Genomic DNA, 24,958 nt, shown 5'->3' with positions numbered 1-24,958 from the left:
AGAGTCCTTAATGCTCTCAAGTGACCAGTATTCTTTGGAAGCCCGTTTAAGCACATGTCCTTTATGAGCATGTTCTATTATCCAATTTTAGTGCAGGTCAAATTATGAACCATAAATCTTACAGATTAATAAAAAGATCTAACATTTCATATTAGAAAGGATATAGGACTTCCAACTCATCTTGTTTATTTGAACAATAATTTCTTGAGTTGAAAAAAAAATATTAATGGATGTTTCAGATTCTCTCAATTAGATATTTTCTTCCTTAACACCTAAAACATATTTTGCTTAGATATGTTCTTCCTTAGCACCTAAAACATGTTTTGTTCAGATCCTTTGTCATGCATCTAGCTCCTTGCTGCCCCACTGTGGATTATTTTATAATAAGGTCACTAACATGCCCTTTTCAAGAAAAATAAGTTGGCTTGCAAAATGTGAACTTTCCAGACCTAAGTATTCAAAGTATCTCTAAAAATGTATTTACATTAACTCATCTTATGCTTTGCCCTCCCATCTCCTACCATTTCATTACTGTTGTTCTATTCACTTAAAATGAAGTGCAGAGTTGCTTAGAGATAAGTAAAATACTTAAAACCATGGATTTAAATATGACAAAGTAAAAATAATTACTAAATTGTGTTTGTTATTAAAAATTATTTTGCTTAACATATTAGCAAATATGAATATTCTAAATTACTTCATTAGTAACGTCTACTTAGAAACAATAAATTTCAAGATGTCCATAATTCAAGGATGAGATATAGTTATTAAATGACTAATGTATCTAACTAACTCACAAGGAGTTCTGATAATTAGTGGCCACTGGCCATGTAGCTGAAAGAATCAACCTTATAGAATTCAAATTGTTCTTACCACCTCAGTAAATTGATTCTAGGTTAATGAAACATTCTATGTTTTCATTTATAAAATAAAACCTAAATAACGTTTCAGATGTGGTATAATAGATATTAAGACCAAAATAACTTAAAAATTTTGAGAACACAAATAAATCAATTCCAACTCTACCTGAAGCTCTCTCCTCCATTACCCAACTTTATTTCCAGGTTACCCCAAAATTTTACTTCTTACTGAAGAAATTATAGATAACAATATACCATTAAATCAATGCTATTCAGTAACAGAGCACAAGAACCCAAAGCACTTTTTCCACAGCTTGGGAACATCTGTGTATTCCAGACTTTAAGTATACACAAAATGGGCTCCCTCTAGCTCAGTGTGACTGTTCAGAAAGTACTATGTATAGGTGGATATCTAATAATTACCAATTGATGGTAAGAGCTAAGGCTGAATAGATAGCAATCTAGAATACCAAATAGTTGAAAAAGAAGTGGGCAGCTCTAGTAGGAAGAACTAAGTTGGTTAGAATTACATTTAAATTTTAGTTCCACACCTTACCAGCCGCACTACTGGGGTCCATGTTGCTTTTAACCTGAACCTGCTTTTACAACTGAAAAATGGAAATAACTCAAGCTTTACAGTGTTGCTACGAGGATTTAGAATACCAGTAAAGTACCAAGGATAAAGTTTAGCACATAACAGGTACTCAATAAATATTTTCTACTTCCCTTTCTTGGGTCTATTGATAGTAACTTTTAAACATTAAAAGGTTTTTAAACATTGCCCTGCCAGATGGCTCAGTTGGCTGGAGCATCGTCCCTGCACCAAAAAGGCTGTAGGTCCAATTCCTGGTTGAGGGGAGGGGGTATAGGAGAGGCAACCAATGGATGTTTCTCTTTCCCTCTCTCAAAGCAATAAAAATTTATCAATAAAAATAAGTTTTTATATATCAAAATTTTATTTTAAAAAGTAGAATAAAAAAAAAAAGAAAAAGTAGGAGAATATTGGAAATAAAACTATTACGTAGACTATTTTTCTGAGCAGTTGAAAAGTTTCCCCCATTTACAAAACAAATCAGAGCAATTGAAAAGCAGAAAAATGCTAAAAATTGAGAAATTGTATCTCTTCACCAAGCTCCTCTGAAAGGATGAAACATTCTAAACAGCATTTATTTTCCAGACCCAGAGTTTATTTAGGAATATATTTAGCACTGAATGTGAACATCTGAACTTTCTTAAATATCAAGCGACTTTAAAATGGGCCAAGAAAAAATTAAACATTTCATTCACAGACATCAGAAAAAGCAAATTTAACTAAATGGCATCAAAAACATTATTTGGTGTTGTGAAAAGCGGTATCTAAACAATTATATAAACACAAAAGAATATGTGACACAGAACCATTAAAATCACTGTGTCATAAACATGCAGTTGCAGGGCTCAAAGATACCCACAGTAAATAAGGTTAAATTAATTCAGTTTTGGTTCAATGTGCTAAAATATTATCAGCTTATTTTAAGCCCATTTTAACATAGGGTGTTGCTTTCAACTCAATACTTCTAAATCAAGTTTTCTTAAAGCAAGTAGCCAAGAATTAGAGAATTCTCAAGTAAACTTAATTTCTAAAGAGAAAGGGCTACTGTACTTCTGATACTGAAGTACAAAGCAAATGGAAAATTTCTTCTAACCTTCAATTTCCTCATGTTTTACATCCATGATAATAATCTTCTCATAGATTTATTTTGAAAATTAAATAAGGTGCCGAAACCGGTTTGGCTCAATGGATAGAGCGTCGGCTTGGGGACTGAAAGGTCTCGGGTTCGATTCCGGTCAAGGGCATGTACCTTGGTTGCGGGCATATCCCCAGTAGGTGGTGTGCAAGAGGTAGCTGATCGATGACACTCTCTCATCGATGCTTCTAACTATCTCTCTCCCTTCCTCTCTGTATAAAATCAGTAAAATATATTTAAAAAAGAAAAAAAAAATTAAATAAGGTTAGCCATGAAAAATTGCTGAGACATAAAATCTGGCACATAATAAAAGCACTCAAATGCTTGAATTATCTTGTATTATCTAAATAAAGACTAGCATTAAGAATAAAACCAGGTCACCGTTTGATTCCCAGTCAGCACACATGCTTGGGTTGCGTGCTTGATCCCTAGTAGGGGGCATAAAAAAGATAGTTGATCGATGCTTCTCTCTCATCATTGATGTTTCTCTCTCTCCTCCTCTCTGTAATCAATAAAAATATATTTTAAAAGAATTTAAAAAGAAACAGACATTCCTGTTTCTGAAATTATTTTCTATGAAAATTTATGTTTAAAATACCTTTAAAGCTTGTTAAAAATATGTATTTTAATAAATAGCTTAACACAAGTTAAGAACTTCTACTTATTTATAGCCATAGTATCATCCGGAATAATGGAATATAGGTTTACATAATCTTGAATCAATGAAGGTCCTCATTTTGCTGCTGTTACTATGGCAACCTACTCCACCAGGTGTCAGAGTACCTATTAATAGATTAAGGGAACAGAACTAAGGAAAAAACAAATCCTTAAAACTGACAAAATAAAAAATGTAAACGTTCAAGCATTCAACAAAATAGTGCAGTAAAAACTAAGATGAAAAAGCACTAACGCTCAACTTCAGAAATCATTTCACGTAAAACTTACCACACCACTCCAAAGAAATACGGAAGTCTAAGAGGTCAATTCTTCCATATTTAAATTTTTAAAAGGCCTTTCTACTTTTCCATATCTACTGTGAATAATACTGTAATGAACATAGGGGTACATATATCTTTGGGAATAAATGTTTTCAAATTTTGGTGGTAGAAATCCAGAATAGTTACTGAGTCTATGATTCATTTTTCTGAGAAATTTTCAGTTTACATTCCCACCAGCAGTGAATGAGGGTTCCTTTTCTCCACAACCTCTCTAACACTTGTTATTACTTGTCTTGTTGATAATACCCAACCTAATAGGTGTGATGTCCAACGGTCCTTTGCTAAATGACTGGACAAAGAAGATGTGGTACAAAAATATAATGGAATATTACTCAGCCATAAAATGCAATACTGCCATTTGTTACAACAAGGATGGACCTTGGGAATATCATGGTAAGTGAAATAAGTCAGACAGAAAAAGTCAAGAACCTATGATTTCACTTATATGTGGGATGTAAAACTGAAAGCAAAAAATGAACAAACAAAAGCTCAGACACACAACAATATGGTGGTTACCAGAAGGAAAGCGGACTGGTAGAGGGTATTAAATATATGGTGGTGAAAGGAGATTTGACCCTGGGTGGTAAACACACAATGCGATATCCAGGTGATCCTACATAAAAGCCTAATATGCTAAGTGTCTGGTCATCCATTCAATCAACCAAAGCATGATATGCTAATGATCTGCTAAGGCCGCTCAACTGCTCACTATAATGTGCACTGATCACCAGGGGCAGACACTCTGACCAGTAGGTTAGCTTGCTGTTGAGGTATGGCTAATTGGGACTGAGCAAGAGGGGCAGGACACGCACTGGGGCCCTCCCCGAGTCCCTCCCTAACCTAGATTGTGCACCAGTGGGATCACTTGGCCTGCCCTGTGCCCTCTCAAAATCCGGGACCCTTGGGGGATGTCAGATCGCCGGTTTCAGCCTGATCCCACAGGCCCGGTGAGGGACCCCAATAGTGCACAAATTCGTGCACCGGGTTTCTAGTATATAATAAAATTGTACACTTGAAACCTATATTAACAAAACAAAAAAAAACTTTGCCCTGCCATTCTACCCTCCAAAAACACCAGCAGCAGCACCATCTGCTAGTGCTACCACGTTAAAATAATGGATCACAAGAGAAAACTTTTCAAATCATTTTGCCCAATACCATCCATCCTTCCTCCTCAGATTCAATCATGTGGCAAGCCCTCTTAGAGAAATGCTTACTCTGAAAAGAAAAATGTTTTGATATTACTGTACTAATTCCACTTGTAAAGAAAATCTTGTCCCCCTCAGTTCAAATTCTCATTTTCATTTGTCATTAGTAAACACATTGGTAAAGATTTTAAGCATATCAAACCTGCTGGAACTACGAGATCTTCTTGATGCATTGTAACTTCTGGGTGGTGTTCTGGATTTTTTATCCTTCTTTCTTTTCTCATCTATCTCTTTGGATCTGTCCTTTTCTCGTTCCTTTTCTTTATCCTGTTCCTTTTCCTTCTCTTTGTCTCGCTCCTTTTCGTGGTCTTTTTCCCGCTCTCTCTCTCTGTCCTTTTCCTTGTCTTTATCCTTATCTCGGTCTTTTTCCCGTTCTTTATCTTTGTTTTTACTACGTTCCTTTTCTTTTTCACGTTCCTTTTCCCTGTCTCTCTCTTTTTCTTTTTCCTTTTCCTTTTCCTTTTCCTTTTCTTTATCTTTTTCTTTCACTCTTTCTTTTTCCTTGATCTTTTCTCGGGTTTCTTTTCTCTTGTCCCTTTAAAAACAAAAATAAGTAAGTAAATTCACAACTGAAATAACTCTACTCTCCAAAAGGACCTCCTCTCTTTCCTCAATAATTACCAACACAAAACAATTTATAATAGCTATAAGACATAACAAGTTTCTATATAACTCAGTTGTAACTGAAACTACTAAATAAAACAAATATCACTTTGGCCAGTGTTACTAAATCGTTAGATCCCATGCACCAAAGGGTTGCAGGTTCCATTCCCAGTCAAGGGCACTTACCTGGGTTGCAGGTTTAATCTCTGGACCAGTTGTGGTGTGAGCGGGAGGTGGCCAATGTCTCTTTCTCACACCAATGTTTCTCTCTCTTTCTCTTCCCTTGCCTATCTCCCTTTTACTCTTTCTAGATATTGATGAAAAAATGACCTCAAGTAAGGATTAAAATAAATAATTAATAAAATAAAAACAAATACCAGTGGGAATTAAGTACAGAAACCTCACGAGTCATAATGGCAATCAGATCCAAATCAATGGCAACCAATATTATCACAAAAACAATCAGAAAAAAGGTTTACTTTCCCTCACAACAGATTTTTAACAAATGAAGCCCTCCCCTACGCGACCCCCGAAAAAACTTACCGTGAATGTGAACGACTCCTTGACTTTCGTCTTTCCCTGGACTTAGAGCGTTTTTTATGTGGGCTCTTAGATCTACGTCTTTCTTTTTGTCTTGAACGTGATCTATTATGGGATCTACTCCTAAAAAAAAAACAAACTGTTTGAATGTCAATTTTTCTTAGAATTTCAATTTTTAATGATGTCTTTCAAATAAGAGAATTTTAAAAACTGTGCCACAGTATGTATCAATATGTTAAAATTCTCCACTATGTAGTACTTGAGTTAGATTATCTAAAATACTTTATTTATGGAAACTTGATCAGATTGGTCATTATCCAAAACACCAAGCTAAAAACAGAGAAAGAATGTATTTTTTGTGTCAAATTTAAGTTAGTATTCTCAAGTGTGGCTTTCTTTTGCTAATTTATTTTCCTTTTATTTCCCCCTCCAAAATGTCTCACAAAACAGAATATACCTCTGTGAAAACAGGAGACAAAATAATGCCACTTCTGCACATTATGTCTTCTTCTCATGTGAATCTCTTTTGCCAATTATTATGTGGCTTAGTATAGATGACTCCTCCTATGATCCAAGTTTCCACATCATAAATTGTCTTTAACTCGTGACTTGCATGTAATAACTGCTTGGAAATACAACTTATCTTGACAAGTTGTAATATTGAGTAGTGACCTCATAGTTCAATAATTTCTACAAATGGCTGTGAGCTATTTGTCATAATACATAATACATACAGTATAGTGTGACAGAAAAATAAACATCATTACTTATGAGTTAAAGCTAGACATAACCAAACGTTGGGATTTGTAAGGCCCTGATTTTGTAACTATACTAGTGATTGGCGCCAGCAAGAGATGTGTGAGTCAACTTAGCTTTTTATACAGTATATACTAGAGGCCCAATGCACAAAGATTCGTGCAAGAATGAGCCTTCCTTCCCCTGGCTGCCTGTACTGCCTTTACTCTAGCAAGAGCCTCCTTTCTGCCTTCCCATACTGCCCAGAGGCCCAGAGCTGCTAGGGCGGTGCAGAATACCACTCTGCACCTGCGTGTGCAAATTAACCCACCATCTTTATTGGGTTAATTTGCATACTCACTCCTGATTGGCTAGTGTGCATTGTGAAAATATGGTCAATTTGCATCTTTCTCTTTTATTAGTGTAGCTAGAATAAACTTGCTTAATTAGACCTGCTTTCTGATTTAGCTAAGCTTTTTTCAGCCCAATAAAGCACCGGCATAAAAAGGGAGTGGACTGACAATTCTAAAGGGTGTAGATGGTGCTGGAAGAGACTGGACAAAAATTGTACACCTATGGATGAGGACAGTGAGAGGTGAAGGGTAAGGATAGAGGGTGGGGTAGGAACCAGGTGGAGGGGAGCTATGGGGGAAAAAAGAGGAACAATTGTAATAATTTGAGCAATAAAAATTAATTTAAGAAAATTTAAAAAAAAAAAAAAAAGCAGTGAATAAGAGGAAAGACTTTTAAAAAAAGTAAATCTAATCCAACCAAAGATAAAATTTAAATTACCGTTAGTAGTTCTCATTTTAGAGTAATGTGCAAAATTGCATTTATAAATTAAAGTGAATAAAGGGCAACTTACCATCACGTTGCAAAAATCATTTGTAAGTCAATTGTTTGCCATAAATTGTTTGCCATAAAATGTTATTAAATGCTGATCTTTAAAAGTTACTTAACTTTAAAATAGAATAATTAGGATGCTACCCATCTTTCCTAACACTTTCCTGATGAGAACACATGAAAAACTGTAAACAAATCATCCCAGTCCTAACCAAGATTAAAAAACAAAAACCTTCCTCCTCCTGAGGGGAAGGAATAAGAAGGGTGTGGCTTTAAAAGCACCTGAGGACAGTGAGAACGTAGAAAGGGGGCCTTCAAGAGAAAGGACTGCTGCCATAGCTGGTTTGGCTTGGTGGATAAGAGCGTCAGCGGACTGAAGTGTCCAGCAGAACCTGCGGACCTAAGTGTCCCAGGTTCGATTCCGGTCAAGGGCACATACCTGAGTTGCAGGCTTGGTCCAACCTGCAAGAGGCAGCCAATCAATGATTACCTCTCATCATTAGTGTTTCTATCTCTCTTTCTCTCCCTTCCTCTCTGAAATCAATAAAAATATTTATAAAAGAGAAAGAGTGGGGGAGGGCTCCTACAACCCACATTCTTGCTAAGCCTAGCAGGTCAGGGCTAGCATTAAGGGTATTCAGTAGGGGAGGGAAAGCTAAGAAAAGTCTGTCATCCCTCTTCCCTACTAGAGTGGGGGAAGTTACTTCCATGTCAAGATACTTAAGTTTTCTGAGTAAGGGTAGGTTTTATTTTTTTTCCCTTTAAACACAAATCATCCTCTTATGTATTTAAGAACTTAGTAAAAGCCATATATGTTTCTAAAAACCATGTATAAAAATAGCATATGCTTACCAAAAATATGTATAAAAGTATGTGTGTATTTATATATATGTGTGTGTGTGTATATGTAGATATGTCTATGTGTGTATATATACAGTTGACTCTTGAACAATGCGGGGGTTGAAATGCTGACCCATCGGTCAGTCGAAAATCTTCTGACTCCACCAAAACTTCAGTCATCACTCAGAATCCACAAAAGATTGATTCCAGAACTAACCCCTCCCACCACAGATACCAAATTCTACAAATGTTCAAGTCCCTTATACAAAACTAGAGGCCCAGTGTACAACATTTGTGCAGGGGGTGGGAGTGGGGTGTTAGCCTAGCCTGTACCCTCTCACAGTCCAGGACCCCTCGTCCTTACTGCTTGCTGCTCCTTAGCACTGCCACAGAGGCAGGAGAGGTTCCTGCCATCATCACTGCAATAGCCAGCCATGAGCCCAGCTTCTGGCTGAGCGGCACTCCCCCTGTGGGAGTGCACTGACCACCTGGGGCAGCTCCTGCATTGAGTTTGTCTGCTCCCTGGTGGTCAGTGTGCATCACAGCAACCAGTCATTCCACTGGTCAATTTGCATATTAGGGCTTTATTATATAGGATGGTATGGAACAATGCCTATAATAGGCCTCTCATTTTTGTGGAAAATATGTACTGTCTTCAAAATGTGGTTGATTAAATACATAAACCCTAAACCCACAAATATATTTACTGAAAAGAATCCACATACAGGTGGACCCATGCAGTTCAAACCCATGTTGTTCAAGGGTCAATTGTATGCAGGCCAAGAATAAGTAATTTATTATGCTACATAGTTAGACCTTCATGAAAGCAGTTCCATGAATGAGAAACATAATTAACAAATTTCAGTTTAGGAACAATCTTCCTCTCTATTAACCCTTACACAAAGGGAAAATATCCAAATATACTTAAAATAATGAGAGCAAAAACCTTAAAGTGGTCAGCACTTCAACCCCTGCATTGTTCATATTTGCCAACAGATTAATCTTCCCAGAGATTATCAAGGAAACAATTATGTCAATCATTAAGTTTGGTTTTAGTCTAGCCTAGAAAACCACTAAGGTATTAGATTTGGAGCCTGGCTCTTGTAATCAACACAAAATGAACTCTTCAATTCAATTCTGTATTTCCTTAACCTCCTTTATGTTCACCGTATCTATCTACCTATACTAACGTTGACAATCTAGCACCACTGCTTCTATACCCCTTTCCTTCTCCAGTTCTGGATTCTGCTGCACTGGTCATTCCTTTTACATGAAACAACTTCCTTCACTTGGATCTGAACTTGCTTATTGTAAGGCCGTGTGTGGGAGAATACAGTAAAACTACATCCCAAAAGAGATTTTGCAAACTAAGAATAACAGAGAAGTATAAACCAGTAAATAGCAAGAAGTATACCCTATTAGTCATAGAAATAGTATTTTCCTATCTCATTGTTTCAATCTCTTTGAACAACACAGAAAAACAGACTACACTGAGCTTGCCGGTGAGGTTTAACATACTGCAACATACTGGTTCCCTCCTCTCTAATTCTCCCTCCTTTTCTAATACCCTCACACCACACACACATAAACATGCACACACTTTTCTCTACCTCTTCTCTTTAGGCCAAGGTATATGTGTGCATGCAGCCTGCAGTTAGAATCCACTATATACATTTCCACATTTTAGTAACAGTCCCTCCACATCTTAAAGATGATAACTGAGATCTCCGTTCAGTCAAACACAACAGATTTAAAAAGAAAAACAACAGAGCTATGTTCAAAAATAAAACAAAACAAACAGAGCTTAAGCACAATACAATAGTTGGAACTAAAGCTGCAAGTTACTCCTGTTTCAGGTCCCGAAGTACTAAAGAGAGTTAAGGACTGGAAAGCAAGATCTGGGATAGTACTTCCAACACCTGAGTGGAGTAGGAAGGGGGAGGGAGGAGCAACTTCAGCAATCAGCCATTAGCATCCTAATACACATGGTTCCCTTTCTCAATACGCAAAGTTTCTGCCAGTCTGTATAAACACTAGTTTACTCTTAGAAAAATCCAAAACATTGCATCTTAAGATAGAAAACCAATTTCTAAAACTAAAAATTCATTGAAATAACAATGACATATTAAAAATTGCATTTTAAACTATAGTTAATTATAATTAAAGCAATATTTCATGGTAATCATACTTTTTGGTGAACTCTATGAGATTTTCAAATTCTGACATTTAGGAAAAAACTCAGAAATCTTAACTATTTTTAATACAAGACCAAAAAAAAAAAATTTAAAGTGATAGCAGAAATTCTCACCTGTGTTTTGATTGTGATCTTTTCCTTCTAGAATGGGATTTTGAGCTAGATCTGGATTTGGAACGAGTGTGGGAACGTGATCGACCGCCTTTTCTTTCATTGCTCTTTCCAGACTCTGGGAGGAAAAAACCACTTTGCAGTGTAAGCTCAGAACAATTAAAGATCCCAGTTAATAATCAGGCACAAGTGGAATGTACCACATATAGTGCAAGGGGCCTACTCTCTGTACATCCTCCTCCTCTGCAATTATCCTTCAGAAACATCCAAGAAAGTCATTGCATAAACTCGTTGAGTGCAGCCACCCTGCAGCAGTACATATAAACCAGATGATTATAAACAGCTGTTCGTAATATTTTGTTGCTGCCATAATGTAAGATTATAACATGTCTGTAATACCTGTAACAGTGATTTTAAATCCTTCTCCATTTATTTTGCTAGAATTGAGGCTTAAATTCCGAGTGCTACTTTAGAAAACTTGCTCAAATGTAAACCATCTAGACAGTTTTAAATTGGATTTTTAGATTTTAGTTAGCAACACAAAAGTTTGAAGAGTTAAGTGTTCTTTTACCTTGCTAAAACAGTGTATTTTCCCTAACTCACAGAATCTCTTGTTTATATTTACAATTAAAACTTTGATGAAAAGTGAGTCTGCTTAATCATCACATTTTAAATATATTTATTCTTGTTTTTGGTCTCATAATAACATTTATATGTTGCTTTAAGCAAGTCAGTTTTGAGCACTAATTTTGCTCTTAAAGTATAAAACTGATTAACTCAGGCTAATGTGCCTCAATTCAATATCATGAGAAAAGAATGTGCTAAAGTACTTCTTTGACCTTTGACATTAGTAAGTCACTTACTCTTTCTTGAGTTTCAGTCTTCTTGTTTGTAAAATGAAGGAACTGAACAAGATTAATTTCTAAAATTCCTTGCAGTCCTAAAATTCTATGATCTTAAACTATAACCTATGTAACAACACTATGACCTTACCTGGTTCAATAGCAGCTGAGATAAATGACTGAGCTTCTCGTACTCGCTTCATTACTTCTTCTAACTCCTTAGCTGCAGCCTGAGGTGTCATCTCAGGGGGTTTTACTATTGCATTGTTGGAGTGATTTATTCTAAATTAAAAACATTAGCATATCACAAATACACACCGTCTTTTACAAATCATGAAACAATTAAGTTTTTACATGATACATATATTTATGAATCCACACCTCGAAAGCACATTAAAGAGTAATATAGCTAAATACAGAATAACCACAACCAACCTCAAAACCATAATCTCATTTCTACCTGACTTCATCTCTTGCTAACAAAGCCAAAAGCAAGAGGAGAAAAAAACTTGAATATTAGCCGACTTCTTTAACAACTTTAAAGACCAGTACGACTGCTTCCCCCTGCACAGCTTAGAATTATAATAAATTAAAATGTTGACACCAATATTAAAATCAATCACTTCTATTCTTAGATTATAAGAATTTGTTGATAACTTCTGCACCCTGGGAAGAGCAAGGGAAGCTGTATATTCTGTACACTATTTTCATCACTCCTGTACCACAGCGGATTCAAACACAGCTTTGAATGTGGGAGGCATTTGATAAAACTCTTTTATCTACCAGGCAACAGTGGTTTCTTTGATGCACATAGAAGAATTTCTTTAGTCTCACCCCTTCCACAATAGAAGATAAGCATTCACTAGGAACAGTTATTTATCCTTTAAAGCAGAATCCTCATCAAACTGTATAACTAAGGTAATTACCTCAATAATCTGCATAAAATATAGTATCTAACAGGCTACATCAACTTCTCATTTTGCAAACAAAGATAGAAGCCAACCTTAAAACTCAAAATGGCCGAAACCGGTTTGGCTCAATGGATAGGCTTGGGGACTGAAAGGTCCCAGGTTCGATTCCGGTCAAGGGCATGTACCTCGGTTGCGGGCATATCCCCAGTAGGGGGTGTGCAAGAGGCAGCTGATCGATGACTCTCTCTCATCGATGTTTCTAACTATCTCCCTCCCTTCCTCTCTGTACAAAATCAATAAAATATATTTTTTTTAAAAAAACTCAAAATGTATGATTCAGATAATTTGAGTATTTAATATTATTTTCTTCCTGGGATTTTGGATTTACCAAAATTCTTATTACTGTTTTAAGTAAGTAAATAAATAAATTCAACTCATATGTTAAATTGTCCTTTAGTCCAGTCATAATGCAAAGCTCACCTGACTTGTTAAAGCTTTTGGAAAAATACCTATGGTCATTTCATAAGGTATATAACCAACATTAACATTAAACTAGACCTTATAAAATAGAAAATAAGATGTCTTCAAATACAACCATAAAGGCTAAAATGGTATCTCAGGTATTCATTTAGTATACTTAACACAAAGTCTTCCTTTCCACAAATTGCCAATTACTATTAAATAGAAAAAAAAAAAAAAAAAGGCCTTAATTACATCAAAAATACTTTAAAGTTTTTCAAAATCATTAAAATTTCTTGTTTAGGGTTTCTTACTTCAATGGCCTGTCTCCAAACATAACTCCATTAAAAGCAAGGGCCCTTGGTACAGAATTTTGGTCTGCAAATTCCACAAAAGCAAACCGAGTTGGCTGAGTCTCATCACCTGCCATCCGTACAAACTTCACTTCTCCAACTTGTTTAAAAAATTCAAGTAGCTGGTCAGCTGTTGTTGTCTGAAGAAACAAAGTAAAATTTTAATAAAGTATATTCTTTTTAAAAAAATCATAAATATTACTTTATCAATCTATATGATTTTTAAGAAGGGGGAATCAGTGTCTTCATTACCTGGGAATTCAAATTGCCAACATAGACTGTTCTCCTGATTTCATCAATTTTAGAAGGATCCACATTTCCCATAAGTGGTGGCTGTGGTATCTCTCCAAGTGTTGCAATATTGGGGTCTAGTGCTGCTGCTGGTATTGCTCCCAAACTGCTAAGGGAAACACCCAGCTATTAAGAAAAAAGGGGGGGAAAGCACATTTTTGGTTAGTATCAAAAATTACCATTCTCTAATCTTAAAAAAGAATTGATAAACTCAACAAGAATGGGAAGAAACTAGGGGCTCCTAACTTTAAGACAGGGATATGTCTGAATTTATTAAGAGGGAGGTCCCAGTAGTTTTTAATGTAATTTGAAATGCAAGGTATTTCTTACTATCTGGATCTAGTAATAATTAATGTCGTTTTTTAACATTCATTTAAAATCTTGCTTGGCGTTGACTTGTATTGACATAACCTTCAAACACGTGGTATCTACAGAACATGTGAAGTGCAATTAACAAGTTTTGCTTGAAAAAGTTTGTGTTTGGTTTGGTTTTTGTTGCAAAACTAGGGCTAAGAAGATGGCGGATGAAGAGCATATTCGGCACTGCATGCTTTACGAGTTCCAATTAGGAAGAAAAGCAAGTGAGGCTGCAAAAAACAACTATAGTGCTCTTGGTCAAGATACAGTTAGCGCCAGAAAATGCCAGCGTTGGTTTGAGAAATTTCGCGAGGGAAATTTTTCGTTAGATGACAAGAGTGGTCGAGGCCGTGTGTCCAATTTTGATCAAGAAGCTCTTCAAGCTCTTTTGGTGCAAAATCCTCAAATTACCCAACAAGAGCTTGCGACAACTTTAAATTGTTCACAAAAAACAATTTCCAATCAATTGCGTGCACTTGGCAAAGTCCAAAAGTTTGGAAAATGGGTTCCTCATGAGTTGACCGACAACCACCGTAATCAAAGAGTCACAATTTGCAGTTCGCTCCTCTCTCGTCAAAACCGTTTGCCGTTTTTAGAGCAAATTGTTACCGGAGATGAAAAATGGGTGCTGTATGTTAATTTGAAAAGGCGGCCTCAATGGTTGGACAAAAATGAGGCTCCGCATGCAGCCCACGCCAAAACCTGACTTGCATGCGAAAAAAGTGATGTTGTGTGTTTGGTGGAATTTTAAAGGAATTCTTCATTATGAACTTTTACCATCTAACCAAACCATTACAAGTGCAGTGTATAGTGCCCAATTGGAAAGGTTAGCCCAAGCTTTAAGAGAAAAAGAACCACCCGCGCTGATTAATCGGAAGGGCGTAATTCTTCACCACGATAACGCACGACCGCATACTGCAAGAATCACTGCTGAAAAACTGCGCCAGTTGGAATGGGAAGTTCTCCCTCAACCTGCATATTCTCCTGATATTGCCCCTTCCGATTACCATTTGTTTCGTTCTTTGCAAAACTTTCTTCTTGGAAAAAAATTTAATAATGAAGAATGCCTCAAAAATGCATTGACCGAATTTTTCGCATCAAAATTACAAGAATTTTACAACAGAGGGATTAAAATGCTTCCTGAGCATTGGGCACAAGTAGTAGAAAACAACGGCAACTATATTGTTGATTAAATTTTGTTGTATTGTTTAAATAAATTTGATTTAAAAAAGTATTAGAAAACGACATTAATTATTACTAGAGCTAATATTTTATCTACTCTTAATCTTAACACTAAAACACGCAATTCTCATTATCTGTAGTAGTTATGTCCTATCAAGTTGCCACAAACACTGAACTGTTGAATACTGAATCACTGCTACTAGGGAAAATTAGAAGGCTAGGTTCTAACAAGCCTCTGGTCTTATTTTCATCAACCAATACAAAACCTTGTTTTACATTATGTTCTGTTTAAACACACCTTATTTAACATTTATTGTTGATTCAGTAACACTGAACTCATAGTCAGAAGCACTATCAACTCATTCCTGAACGAGCCCTAACACATATTTTCTCTGTAAGCCACATCACACAGCCTTCCAGCCCTTAGAAACACTAGACAGCACTTTAGCACTACATTTGGGAGCTAATTTAAATGGTGAAATCATTAACAAAATGTACAAAATGTGAAAAACATGGCACTAAACAGACCACAAAAAGGACTCTTGTTTATAGGCATACCCTGGAGATATTGCTATTTCAATTACAGACCACCACAACAGAGCGAGTTGTAATCTTTTTGGTTGGTGCAGGGTATTGCTTTCAATTTATTTAAAACACACACACACACACACACACACACACACACACACAACACATGTAAGGACATAAAGCACAGTGCAATAAAATTAGGTACACCTGCCCTTGCTAGTTTAGCTCAGTGGATAGAGCATCAGCTTGAGGACTGAAGGGTCGAAAGTTCAATTCCAGGCAAGGGTATGTATCTCATTACCTTTGAATAAAATTTACTGGTAAATTCCTTTCCATGACAAAAAAAAAACTATCTATCCCTCCCTTCACTCACTATGCTTCAACCACACTGATGGCAATTCTCTACCTTGAACACACAAGTTTTCAAATCTTGGGGTTTTTAAAAAAATCCTCACCGGAGGATATGTTAGTTCATTGATTTTTAGAGAATGGGAGAGAAACATCCATATTAAAAAAGTCAACTGGCTCCTCCTATACTTGGCCCAAACAGGGATTGAACCCACAACTTATGTGCCTTGACCTGAAATCAAACACCTGCAACCTTTTGATGTACAGGATGATGCGCCACTCAGCTGAGCCACCCAGCCGGGGCCCTCCTTGGGATAGTGCTCCTCCTGCCCTGAAAGCTCTTCTCACTGCTTCTGCCAGGTGACTTCTTCGAGTATCAGTTTAATTATTCGCTCTAAGACGGTTTCCCTGACCTTATTATATGAGGCTTCATTTACTTTCTACCACATCACTGGTTTTTTTCCTTCATAGTATTTATTATAATCTGTGGTATCTTGCTACTACCACATCTTAGATTTGTTACTCACCATCACCATTTCAAGTTATCAAAAATCACGAAGTTTGGTTTTCATTTTTAATTAAAATTCAGTGCCTCAGTCACACTAGCCACATTTCAAGGGCCTAAATAGCTCAGCTGCTTGTGGCTACCACACTCAATAGTACAGATACAGACAGGCATTTCCATCATGGGAGAAAGTGCTATTGGATGTGGCTGCTCTGTAATACTAAAATTCCCATCTTTAATCTACTTTCTGGCCCTAATTCTGGGCTAATATTTAGTTGCCCTTTGGTCTTTGAAGAGTTCAAGATGATCTGGTCTCCAGATGTAACACGTTTTGCCTTTTTATACAGAAACTTTGGCCTCCCTTTAAATAGAAACCTGATGAACAGTTTCATTGTTAAGAAAAAGTTTAAAAGTAAACCTTTCAAATGTCTGAAAGATAAAGTTGTAGGCAGAGGATAAATAAGTACAAAAACCCTATGGCAGAAATGTACTTGACATGTCCAAGAAGTGGCAAAGGTGAAGTAGAGTGAGCAGGAAAAAAGAGAGGTAACCGGGAGCTAAAACACACTGGGCCACCTTTCTTCTATTCTCTAACTGAAATTATTCTTCATAAACTAAGTTCTGTAACAACAGATCCTCTGCAGATGAATTAGGAAGAAACTATTCTCCCTAAGGGCAACAAATTAAACAACAAAACCTTTATATTGTTGATAAATAAACCCTAAGGGTTTTCAAAATAGCAAGAAAATACTTGAGGGTGGCAGGGGTAGTCAATGAATTAAAATATAGCAAAATATATCCAAAATAAAACTTCTAGAAAGCTCAATAGAAATGATCAACTGTTGAATTTAAAAAGCATTTCCCCCTATAAGTCACAATGCAGATCTCCATCAGAACAATGTCATGTAAAATTGAAAGACCTAAAATTTTGCACTTCAAGGTTTCAGAACCCACTTTTATAACTTGGATACATTAATTATACTAATCATAGACATGAGTTCACTCCCTAAAAATCCAGTACCACAAAACTACAATAGATAAAACTTTCAATTTAAGGTGATATTTTGTCTTGTTTGTTTTCAAAGAAAAATGACCCTTTTTTTAAAATGTTTTTTTTTTTAATTATTATTGCTTTCAGAGGAAGGAAGGAAGGAAGGAAGGGAGGGAGGGAGGGAGGGAGGGGAGAAACATCAACGATGAGAGGGAACCACTGATTGGCTGCCCGCTGCATGCCCCCCACCGGAGACCAGGCCAGCAACCTGGGCACGAGCCCGACTGGAATCAAACCCAGGACCACTCTTTTTTTTTTATTTTTATTGACTATGGTCTCACATAATTGTCCTTATTCCCCCATTCCCATCCCAAAACCCTCCCTAGATATGCCCCCCTCCCCCCGCCCCGTTGTCCATGGCCACTGGCTAGGCCCATATGTATGCACACAAGTCCTTTGGTTGATCTCTTCCCCTCCCATATGTATGCACACAAGTCCTTTGGTTGATCTCTTCCCCTTACCCCCATCACCTCTTATTTTCTGGGACCCCTCTTTTAAAGTAATTATGACCCCAATCTTTTACATAAAAACCAAAGTACAGTAACAGCCATATCTTTTTTTAACCCCACTCGGAAATCACAAAGGAGATATTAAACTACTATTAATTCTATAGAATTCATTAAAAAATACTTTGTCATGTTTTTACCTTGTTACATTTTCTCAGATAAATCCTTCTCTGAGATATTTTTTTCCTATTATCAGGTTGCAAATCAGTTCATATTTTTAAAATAAATGTGGTACTCATGAATTGGAAAATATAGTTACCTAGATTCTTCAATTCACCATGTGGTCTAAAATGCTGAATTTCAATAACTGATTTGCTAATGAATAATCAATTTTAGTTCTGAATTTAAATGACTCTTCAATTACTTCAGAATTCCAAAAGATAGTTTAAGTACTCATAAGTGACAATTGAGGGGGGGAAATTAAGTACATATTTTGGTTCTCTCCATTAAAATAAAAAAGGTTCAAGATAAAAATTTTCTAAGCCCTTTATTCAACTGATTAAACTGTTGAACATTCATTCTTTTTAGAAGAAGGTATGTAATACTTACTGTAGTCAAGGGATTTGGGGTTGGTATGGGAAGCAAGCCTGCACCAGGCATCAGACTTGTCATGGTTGGAGTAGGAACCAATAAAGAGAGTGCTTTTGATTCCTCTGGGATTTTACCTGCAGAGGCAAGTTTCAAACATTACAGAAAGCAGAAACACCACACAAACTTTACACTATGATTTTACAATTACCCTTGTACTTAAAAAATAATAATAATAAATGAATCTATCTATCAGATCCGTATAAAGAAATAAATTACAACTTAAGTCTTTCCTTTTATCCTGCTCTACTAGGAAAAATAAAAGTGAGCAAAATTTCAAAGACTAACAATCTCATTAATGGAATATTATTTTAAAAATTGAATAATGTAGACAATTATTTAACACTTTGAGCTATGGGTCACCTGTACTGGAAACTTAATGTTCATGAACCAAACGATATCAAGCATGGACGCTTTCCCAGGACGGTGTTTTCGCGGTGATCGAAAGTTGTGTTACACATGACAACCGTTCGTGTTGGCTGCATCACTAATAGCACACAGAACATCAGATACAGAAAAGAAGAACATTTTTTAAAGTTTAATCCCCAGAAATGGCAAATAACCAAATTAGTCAAAAAAAAGAAAAAGAAAAAACAAATATGTGCGAATTGAAATTTGTTCCTTACTGAGTGCCCCTATCCTATTATTTAAACTACCTACTTGTGGTGCAAACAATTTTGATAACCCTTCCAACAAATTCCATTTAATTTCAAGTAGATAGAAGAAAACAAACACCTACTGCATGAAATCAGCTTCAATTTAAAAAGAAGCTGTACCATTCAATTAATACGTCACCTCCCAAAAATGTCAGAAATGCTCAAAAGAACCCAGGTCTAAAGAATATGCCTTGGGAAATTGCTAAAACTTTTTAGAATGACTAACAAAACAAGTTCCCTAATCTCAGGAAACTTTTTAAATTATTGACTTTTAGAACCAATTTATGTATACTTATCTGAAGAGAAATAGCTGATCCCTAAATGTGTTGCTTATAAACATCTTCTAATAATAGCACTGAAATATTCAAAGATGCTAAGAAAAAAATTCCTGACTAAAAACTAAAAATTTACTCTGACATATGTCCATAAATTTGTGATATTACTGAATTCTAAATCAATTAATTTTAATAAGGACTTCAACTTCCATGCATTTTTCCTGGTCCCCTCTCTCTCTCTCTCTTACAGTTCTCTCCCCCACCCCCCAAAAAAATAAAATAAAATTTACTCCTAAAAAAATTGACTACAGCGCCCTAGCCAGTTTTACTCAGTGGACAAGCATCTGCCTGAGGTCTGAAGGATCCCAGGTTCAATTCTAGTCAAGGGCACATGATAAGTTGTGGGCTTGATCCCCAGTGGGTGTGGGAGGCAACCAATAGATATTTTTCTCTATCTCCCCCTTCCTTCCACTCTCTCTAAATATCAATGAAAAAAATATCCTCAGGTGAGGATTAACAACAAAAAGTTGACTACACATAGCTATTTTGGGCTACACATTTCCATTATGAATTCAAAAGTAATTTAAGACAGTTTATAAATCATGTTAAACTGAAAATAGCACATGGAGTAAATTTTTCAAAAGCACCAGGTTAGGTTTTAGTGGTAAAAACTCTTATTTAAAGCAACCAGATATGCAGAGATAAATCTCTAAACAATATTATCTAAACATATCTCTAAATAGAATTCAAGATGGATTTTTAAAACTTGCTTTTAAAAATGGTTACAGTCGAAACCGGTTTGGCTCATTAGATAGAGCATTGGTCTGCAGACTGAAAGGTCCAAGGTTCGATTCCGGTCAAGGGCATGTACCTTGGTTGCGGGCATATCCCCAATGGGGGGTGTGCAGGAGGCAGCAGATTGATGTTTCTCTCTCATCGATGTTTCTCACTCTCTATCCCTCTCCCTTCCTCTCTGTAAAAAAATCAATAAAAAATATATTTTTTAAAAAATGGTTACAATTATTTACAGGAACAAAACAAATTATCAATACATTAGCTTTAATAAATGCCTACTTTTTTCTAATCTTTGAAACATCTAAATCTATATTACTTTAACCTAATTTCAAAAACAAAGCTATTTTATTATTTGTGTAAATTCTGCATAAACATAATTTTTTTAACATGCATAGAGATAAATGAAAGGTAGGCCTTACTGAAAATATCAAACAATATTTTATATTGAATAGTTACTAGTATTAACACATATTTCTGTATACCCACAAATATACTATACTATTTATATTGCTATTACGCATGTTTTGTTATAAATAGGAATTATTTTTTAAATGTTTGTAAAACCTAAACACACGTTGATAAATCAACTGAAGTCCCGGGATATAAACTCTGTGCTCTGCTACCCTAATGTTCCAATCTAAAATCCCAATTTAATATACTGTCAAATAAGTCAAATTACCTATACAAAAGATGTAAAAAGATTACACAAACAATAAGAGTATTCAACACAGGCCAAATGTTGAATACTTAGTATGATAAAACCTTTCACTGTGGGCTTCAAAAAAAAAAAAAGCATCAGTAGATTGACTCCTACTGCCTTTCTTAGTAGTAAAAAACTACTATAAAGTCTAACTGTAAGCACACTAATTTTTTCTTATCCTAATCATTATTAAAGATACTTAAAGTTCCATTAGTTTCCAAGATAGAATTCTATCAAACTTACCCTCTAAATACTATTACCATATAATAGTATAAAACCAATAAGCATTTAGCATTTTTCCCAAATTATACTCAATGACAACTGAGAGAACAATGTTTCTCACTGTATTAAATTAGTAGTCCTAAATCTCAGAATCCATTTAGAAGCTAGTAAACTCTGAATATTTCTCAACAAAAAATTCAAGCAAACAGAGAAACACACACATGTAAGTATTTAATAGCTTCTCAAATACTCATTCCCCTCACAGGCAACTAGTTCTTTATAAGGAAATGTTATTTTCTATAATGAGTAACTATCATTAAAGTGAAAGTTTCTTTGTGTCCTCTACCCCAATTGTTATAAAAAATTAACTTATTTTCCATGATTCTGGATGGCTAAAATTCTAGCAGGGAGGATGCAATCAATTGATTTTTATAAGAAATATACATTTGGGAGAAAAACTGTAAAAATGTTGCATTGAGGTCAGAAAATGTTTCTAATAATTTTATCAGTGTTTCAAGAACAAATAAATGTACCTGATCAGTCTATAAACACCAATTAACATTCCCACTCAGCCTCCTAATACTCACTGTATCCTAATTTGCTGTGAACATTTATTTTATCTTAAGGTTGAGCTCTGCTGATCATCTCCCCATATATTTTGCAATGCAATGTTATGAATCCTTAATGGAATACCATTTACAAAGAACTGGAAAACCAGCTCACAAGTTAAAGTGAAAGAGATTTAACAAAACAAAAACAAAAAAGGGACAAAATAAAGAAAAAGAAATGAAATTAAAGTAAAACAATAAAAAACAGAGACAGGGCGTCCATCTTCTGCGGTTCAGACTCCGATCTCATTTCCCCAATGAAGGTTTCACTTGACGGCAGGTTTAGTGGCATGGCAAACAATGCCTAACTCAGGCAAGTGTCAGGCAAGTGTAACAGGTCTGCCTTGGCCAGTCTAGTCATCTAATAATGCACAAATATCACATAGAGAAAACATACAAAACCAAATTAATAGTCAAAATCCATCTACCAGAAAATGTGGACATAAAGTTATGACTGATGATTAGGCTGACAATCTTGTTATGTCTGACCTTATCTTTTTTTTCTAAGTGTTAACATTTATAAAAATAAATCTGAGATGCACACAACAACAAAAAGAGGTCAAGCATAATGAAAGTATATTTATTTTGAAATGGCATGTTTCATTGACAATAGCTAATGCTTGATATGTATGAAACTATTACACATCGAACATTACATATTCACAATGTCTATTTTATTTTTTTAAACCCAGCAAATTGAAACTAAAATTTTTTCTATGGTTTTCTCATTTCTTTCATAATGCTGTTTCTTTAACATCAAGGAAAGAATGCAATATGAAATAAATAGAACACTGTTTATAGTACCACAGTATATCTCTTATAGAACTTACTCCACTAGAACTCCTCCTTTCGTTTATTTCAAATTCACTTTGCTATCTTCTTTTGGTACAATATATAATACTTTTTATTACTTTGCTTGCAGTGCATAATCGGATCTTTAAAGGCTCACTATGACATTCGTAAGGTTCTATAAATTTATCTCAGATATATTTTATTTAATGAAAAATGTGTGTCTGAACGTTTTTCTAACACCAGTTATTTTATAGGTAAGTATTCTAAACCAGCGGTAGCCAACCTTTCGGACCCCGCAGACCACCAGTGACCCACAGACCACTGGTTGGCAACTGCTGTTCTAAAGCACATAACTAAATTGCAATGAAAAAATTTAAATTTTCATGTTCAAAAAGGTGAAACTTTGTCTCAAAATGATATTAAAAATGCATTTATTCATCTCTATCAAGTAAAACAAACAAAATAAGAAACCTCTACCTGCCCATAACTTTGAACATTCATGACAAATTAGAGCCAGGGTTTCTCAAATACTATAATAAAAGGTTCTATGGGAGTACAATAAGGTTCCAACAAAGCAACAACTGATAAAATTCTTCCTTCTAATTCAGTAATAAGCCAATAAAATGTAATACCTGGTGCTGCTAGTGACTCATTTTTATGATATAATATTCCCACTTAATAAACCTTCTGATTTTTCCCCCATGAAATTTACTTCTGTGAAATTGGTATGAACTTGGTTTGTAGAACTAAACCATTACCAGCTCTTTCCTCACCTGGCTCTCCAATTCTAGGTTCACTATCTCCTTACAGTAAGTAGATAAGGACAGAGATAGCAAATAATAAATTTTAATCCATTTTTATTCTTCCCCACTCCAATCTAACCCCAAGGTATAAGAAAAATACTTTCAAATGTATCTGAAAGAATGTTCTATTCTGGGACTTCAAAAATTAAAGAATGATACAGTATCTGATTAATGTTTTTGACATCTCAGAATAGCATTCTGAAATAAGCATAAAACCTTAAAAGTATGGCAAATTGTTTAGTATAAATTATTTTAATGCTGGCCTGATTTTTAAAATAGGTTTTAAAATATTACATATGAAAGTACATTAAATTGTTTCAGGTAAAATTATGTTGCAGTTACCACCATCCACCAGTAAAAATACATTTTAAAGATATTTAAATAACCCAATTCTAAAATCCATGTACATATGCCATAGTCAGTGCTCTGGATAAAATTAATTACACACCAGAACTGTCAAATTCGGCACAGCTTATTATATGAGTGGCTCTGTAAATAGAAGTTACTAAAAAATAAATATTAGTAATAATTAGCTCTTAAAGCAGGTTAAGTCATAAAATTTAACGAGTAACTATAAGGCCTCACATCTTCAACAACTATTTCTTTGATGAAGGAAATTGACTTTTCATGATTTTTCTTCAATTACTCCTTCCCCCACAAAAAAAAAGCCAGAAGAAAAAAGTAAATTCCAGTTGCATAGCAACCTTAAGAGAATACGTTAAAGCTTCAATTACAAATATTTTCTTATAACCATAAATATCACTTAACCCCAATTTGGCAAAATATGCACTTTTTTTATTTATGTAATATCACTAATACCGTGTTTCCCCGAAAATAAGACATCCACCGAAAATAAGACCTAGTGCATGAAAAAATAAGACATCCCCTAAAAATAAGATCTAGCGCATCTTTGGGAGCAAAAATTAACATAAGACACTGTCTTATTTTCGGGGAAACAGGGTATTGTATACACAGAGGCAAGTGCTTATTCATTTACACATTTAAAATAATTTCCCCAAACAACCTTTTTTATTTTTTTTTTATTTCTGAAAGCTTTCTTTACAGCTTGCAAATTAACTACAGAAAGCCAATGTAAACTGGAGAAGCCAAATAATTTATAAAATTTTTTAATGTTTATTTTTTAAACTTACATTAAGTAACAAATGAACCATTTTAATATATTTTATTAGTAAAAATGCTTTCCTTCTCCAAATTTCATTCTCACACACAAACACACATGCCAGAGTACTACTTGCCAATTTCTAAGAAAGTCAAGGTAATTAACAGACAAAATAGAGATTAAAATAGAAAAAAAAACATGTAGAGTACCAACCTTCTGCACAAGGTACAACTATCAGAGCTCTGTCAATAAAAACCGTGTTAGTTAGATGCTGGGCCACGCCAACACTTGATCGGTCACGAAACTTAACATAACATACTTTGGAAGAAAAAGCAAGAGGTGCGTTGCTGCAAGATAAAAAAAAAAACAACACAAAAAACAATTAGATAAACATTTGGCTGGTTCTG

The 24,958-nt window shown here is 35.1% G+C and overlaps 1 protein-coding gene and 1 long non-coding RNA gene across 6 annotated transcripts in view; one reads left to right on the top strand and one right to left on the bottom strand.

Moving 5' to 3' along the window:
- SREK1 (splicing regulatory glutamic acid and lysine rich protein 1) overlaps positions 1-24,958 on the bottom strand; it is a 44,512-nt gene that overhangs the window by 7,915 nt on the left and 11,639 nt on the right. For 3 of the 5 annotated variants that reach the window (XM_036409111.2, XM_036409110.2, XM_036409108.2), the window contains exons 2-9: positions 24,765-24,898; positions 18,542-18,657; positions 13,477-13,641; positions 13,186-13,364; positions 11,653-11,783; positions 10,663-10,777; positions 5,940-6,059; positions 4,936-5,328 (exon numbers count right to left, since the gene is read on the bottom strand). In XM_036409111.2, coding sequence (XP_036265004.1) covers positions 4,936-5,328; positions 5,940-6,059; positions 10,663-10,777; positions 11,653-11,783; positions 13,186-13,364; positions 13,477-13,641; positions 18,542-18,657; positions 24,765-24,898 — 1,353 coding nt within the window. Of the gene's footprint in view, positions 1-4,935; positions 5,329-5,939; positions 6,060-10,662; positions 10,778-11,652; positions 11,784-13,185; positions 13,365-13,476; positions 13,642-18,541; positions 18,658-18,943; positions 19,917-24,764; positions 24,899-24,958 lie in introns of those variants that run through there. The other 2 variants (XM_036409112.2, XM_036409113.2) reach the window with 2 other exon arrangements.
- Positions 759-20,299, top strand: LOC123651168. The gene is made up of 3 exons (XR_006739692.1): positions 759-780; positions 18,383-18,391; positions 20,053-20,299. It is a non-coding gene; the product is annotated as an uncharacterized LOC123651168 (long non-coding RNA).

The sequence above is a fragment of the Pipistrellus kuhlii genome, unplaced genomic scaffold, assembly GCF_014108245.1.
Source record: "Pipistrellus kuhlii isolate mPipKuh1 unplaced genomic scaffold, mPipKuh1.p scaffold_m20_p_4, whole genome shotgun sequence".
Lineage (NCBI taxonomy): Eukaryota > Metazoa > Chordata > Mammalia > Chiroptera > Vespertilionidae > Pipistrellus > Pipistrellus kuhlii.
This window is presented reverse-complemented; position numbering and strand designations above follow the sequence as displayed.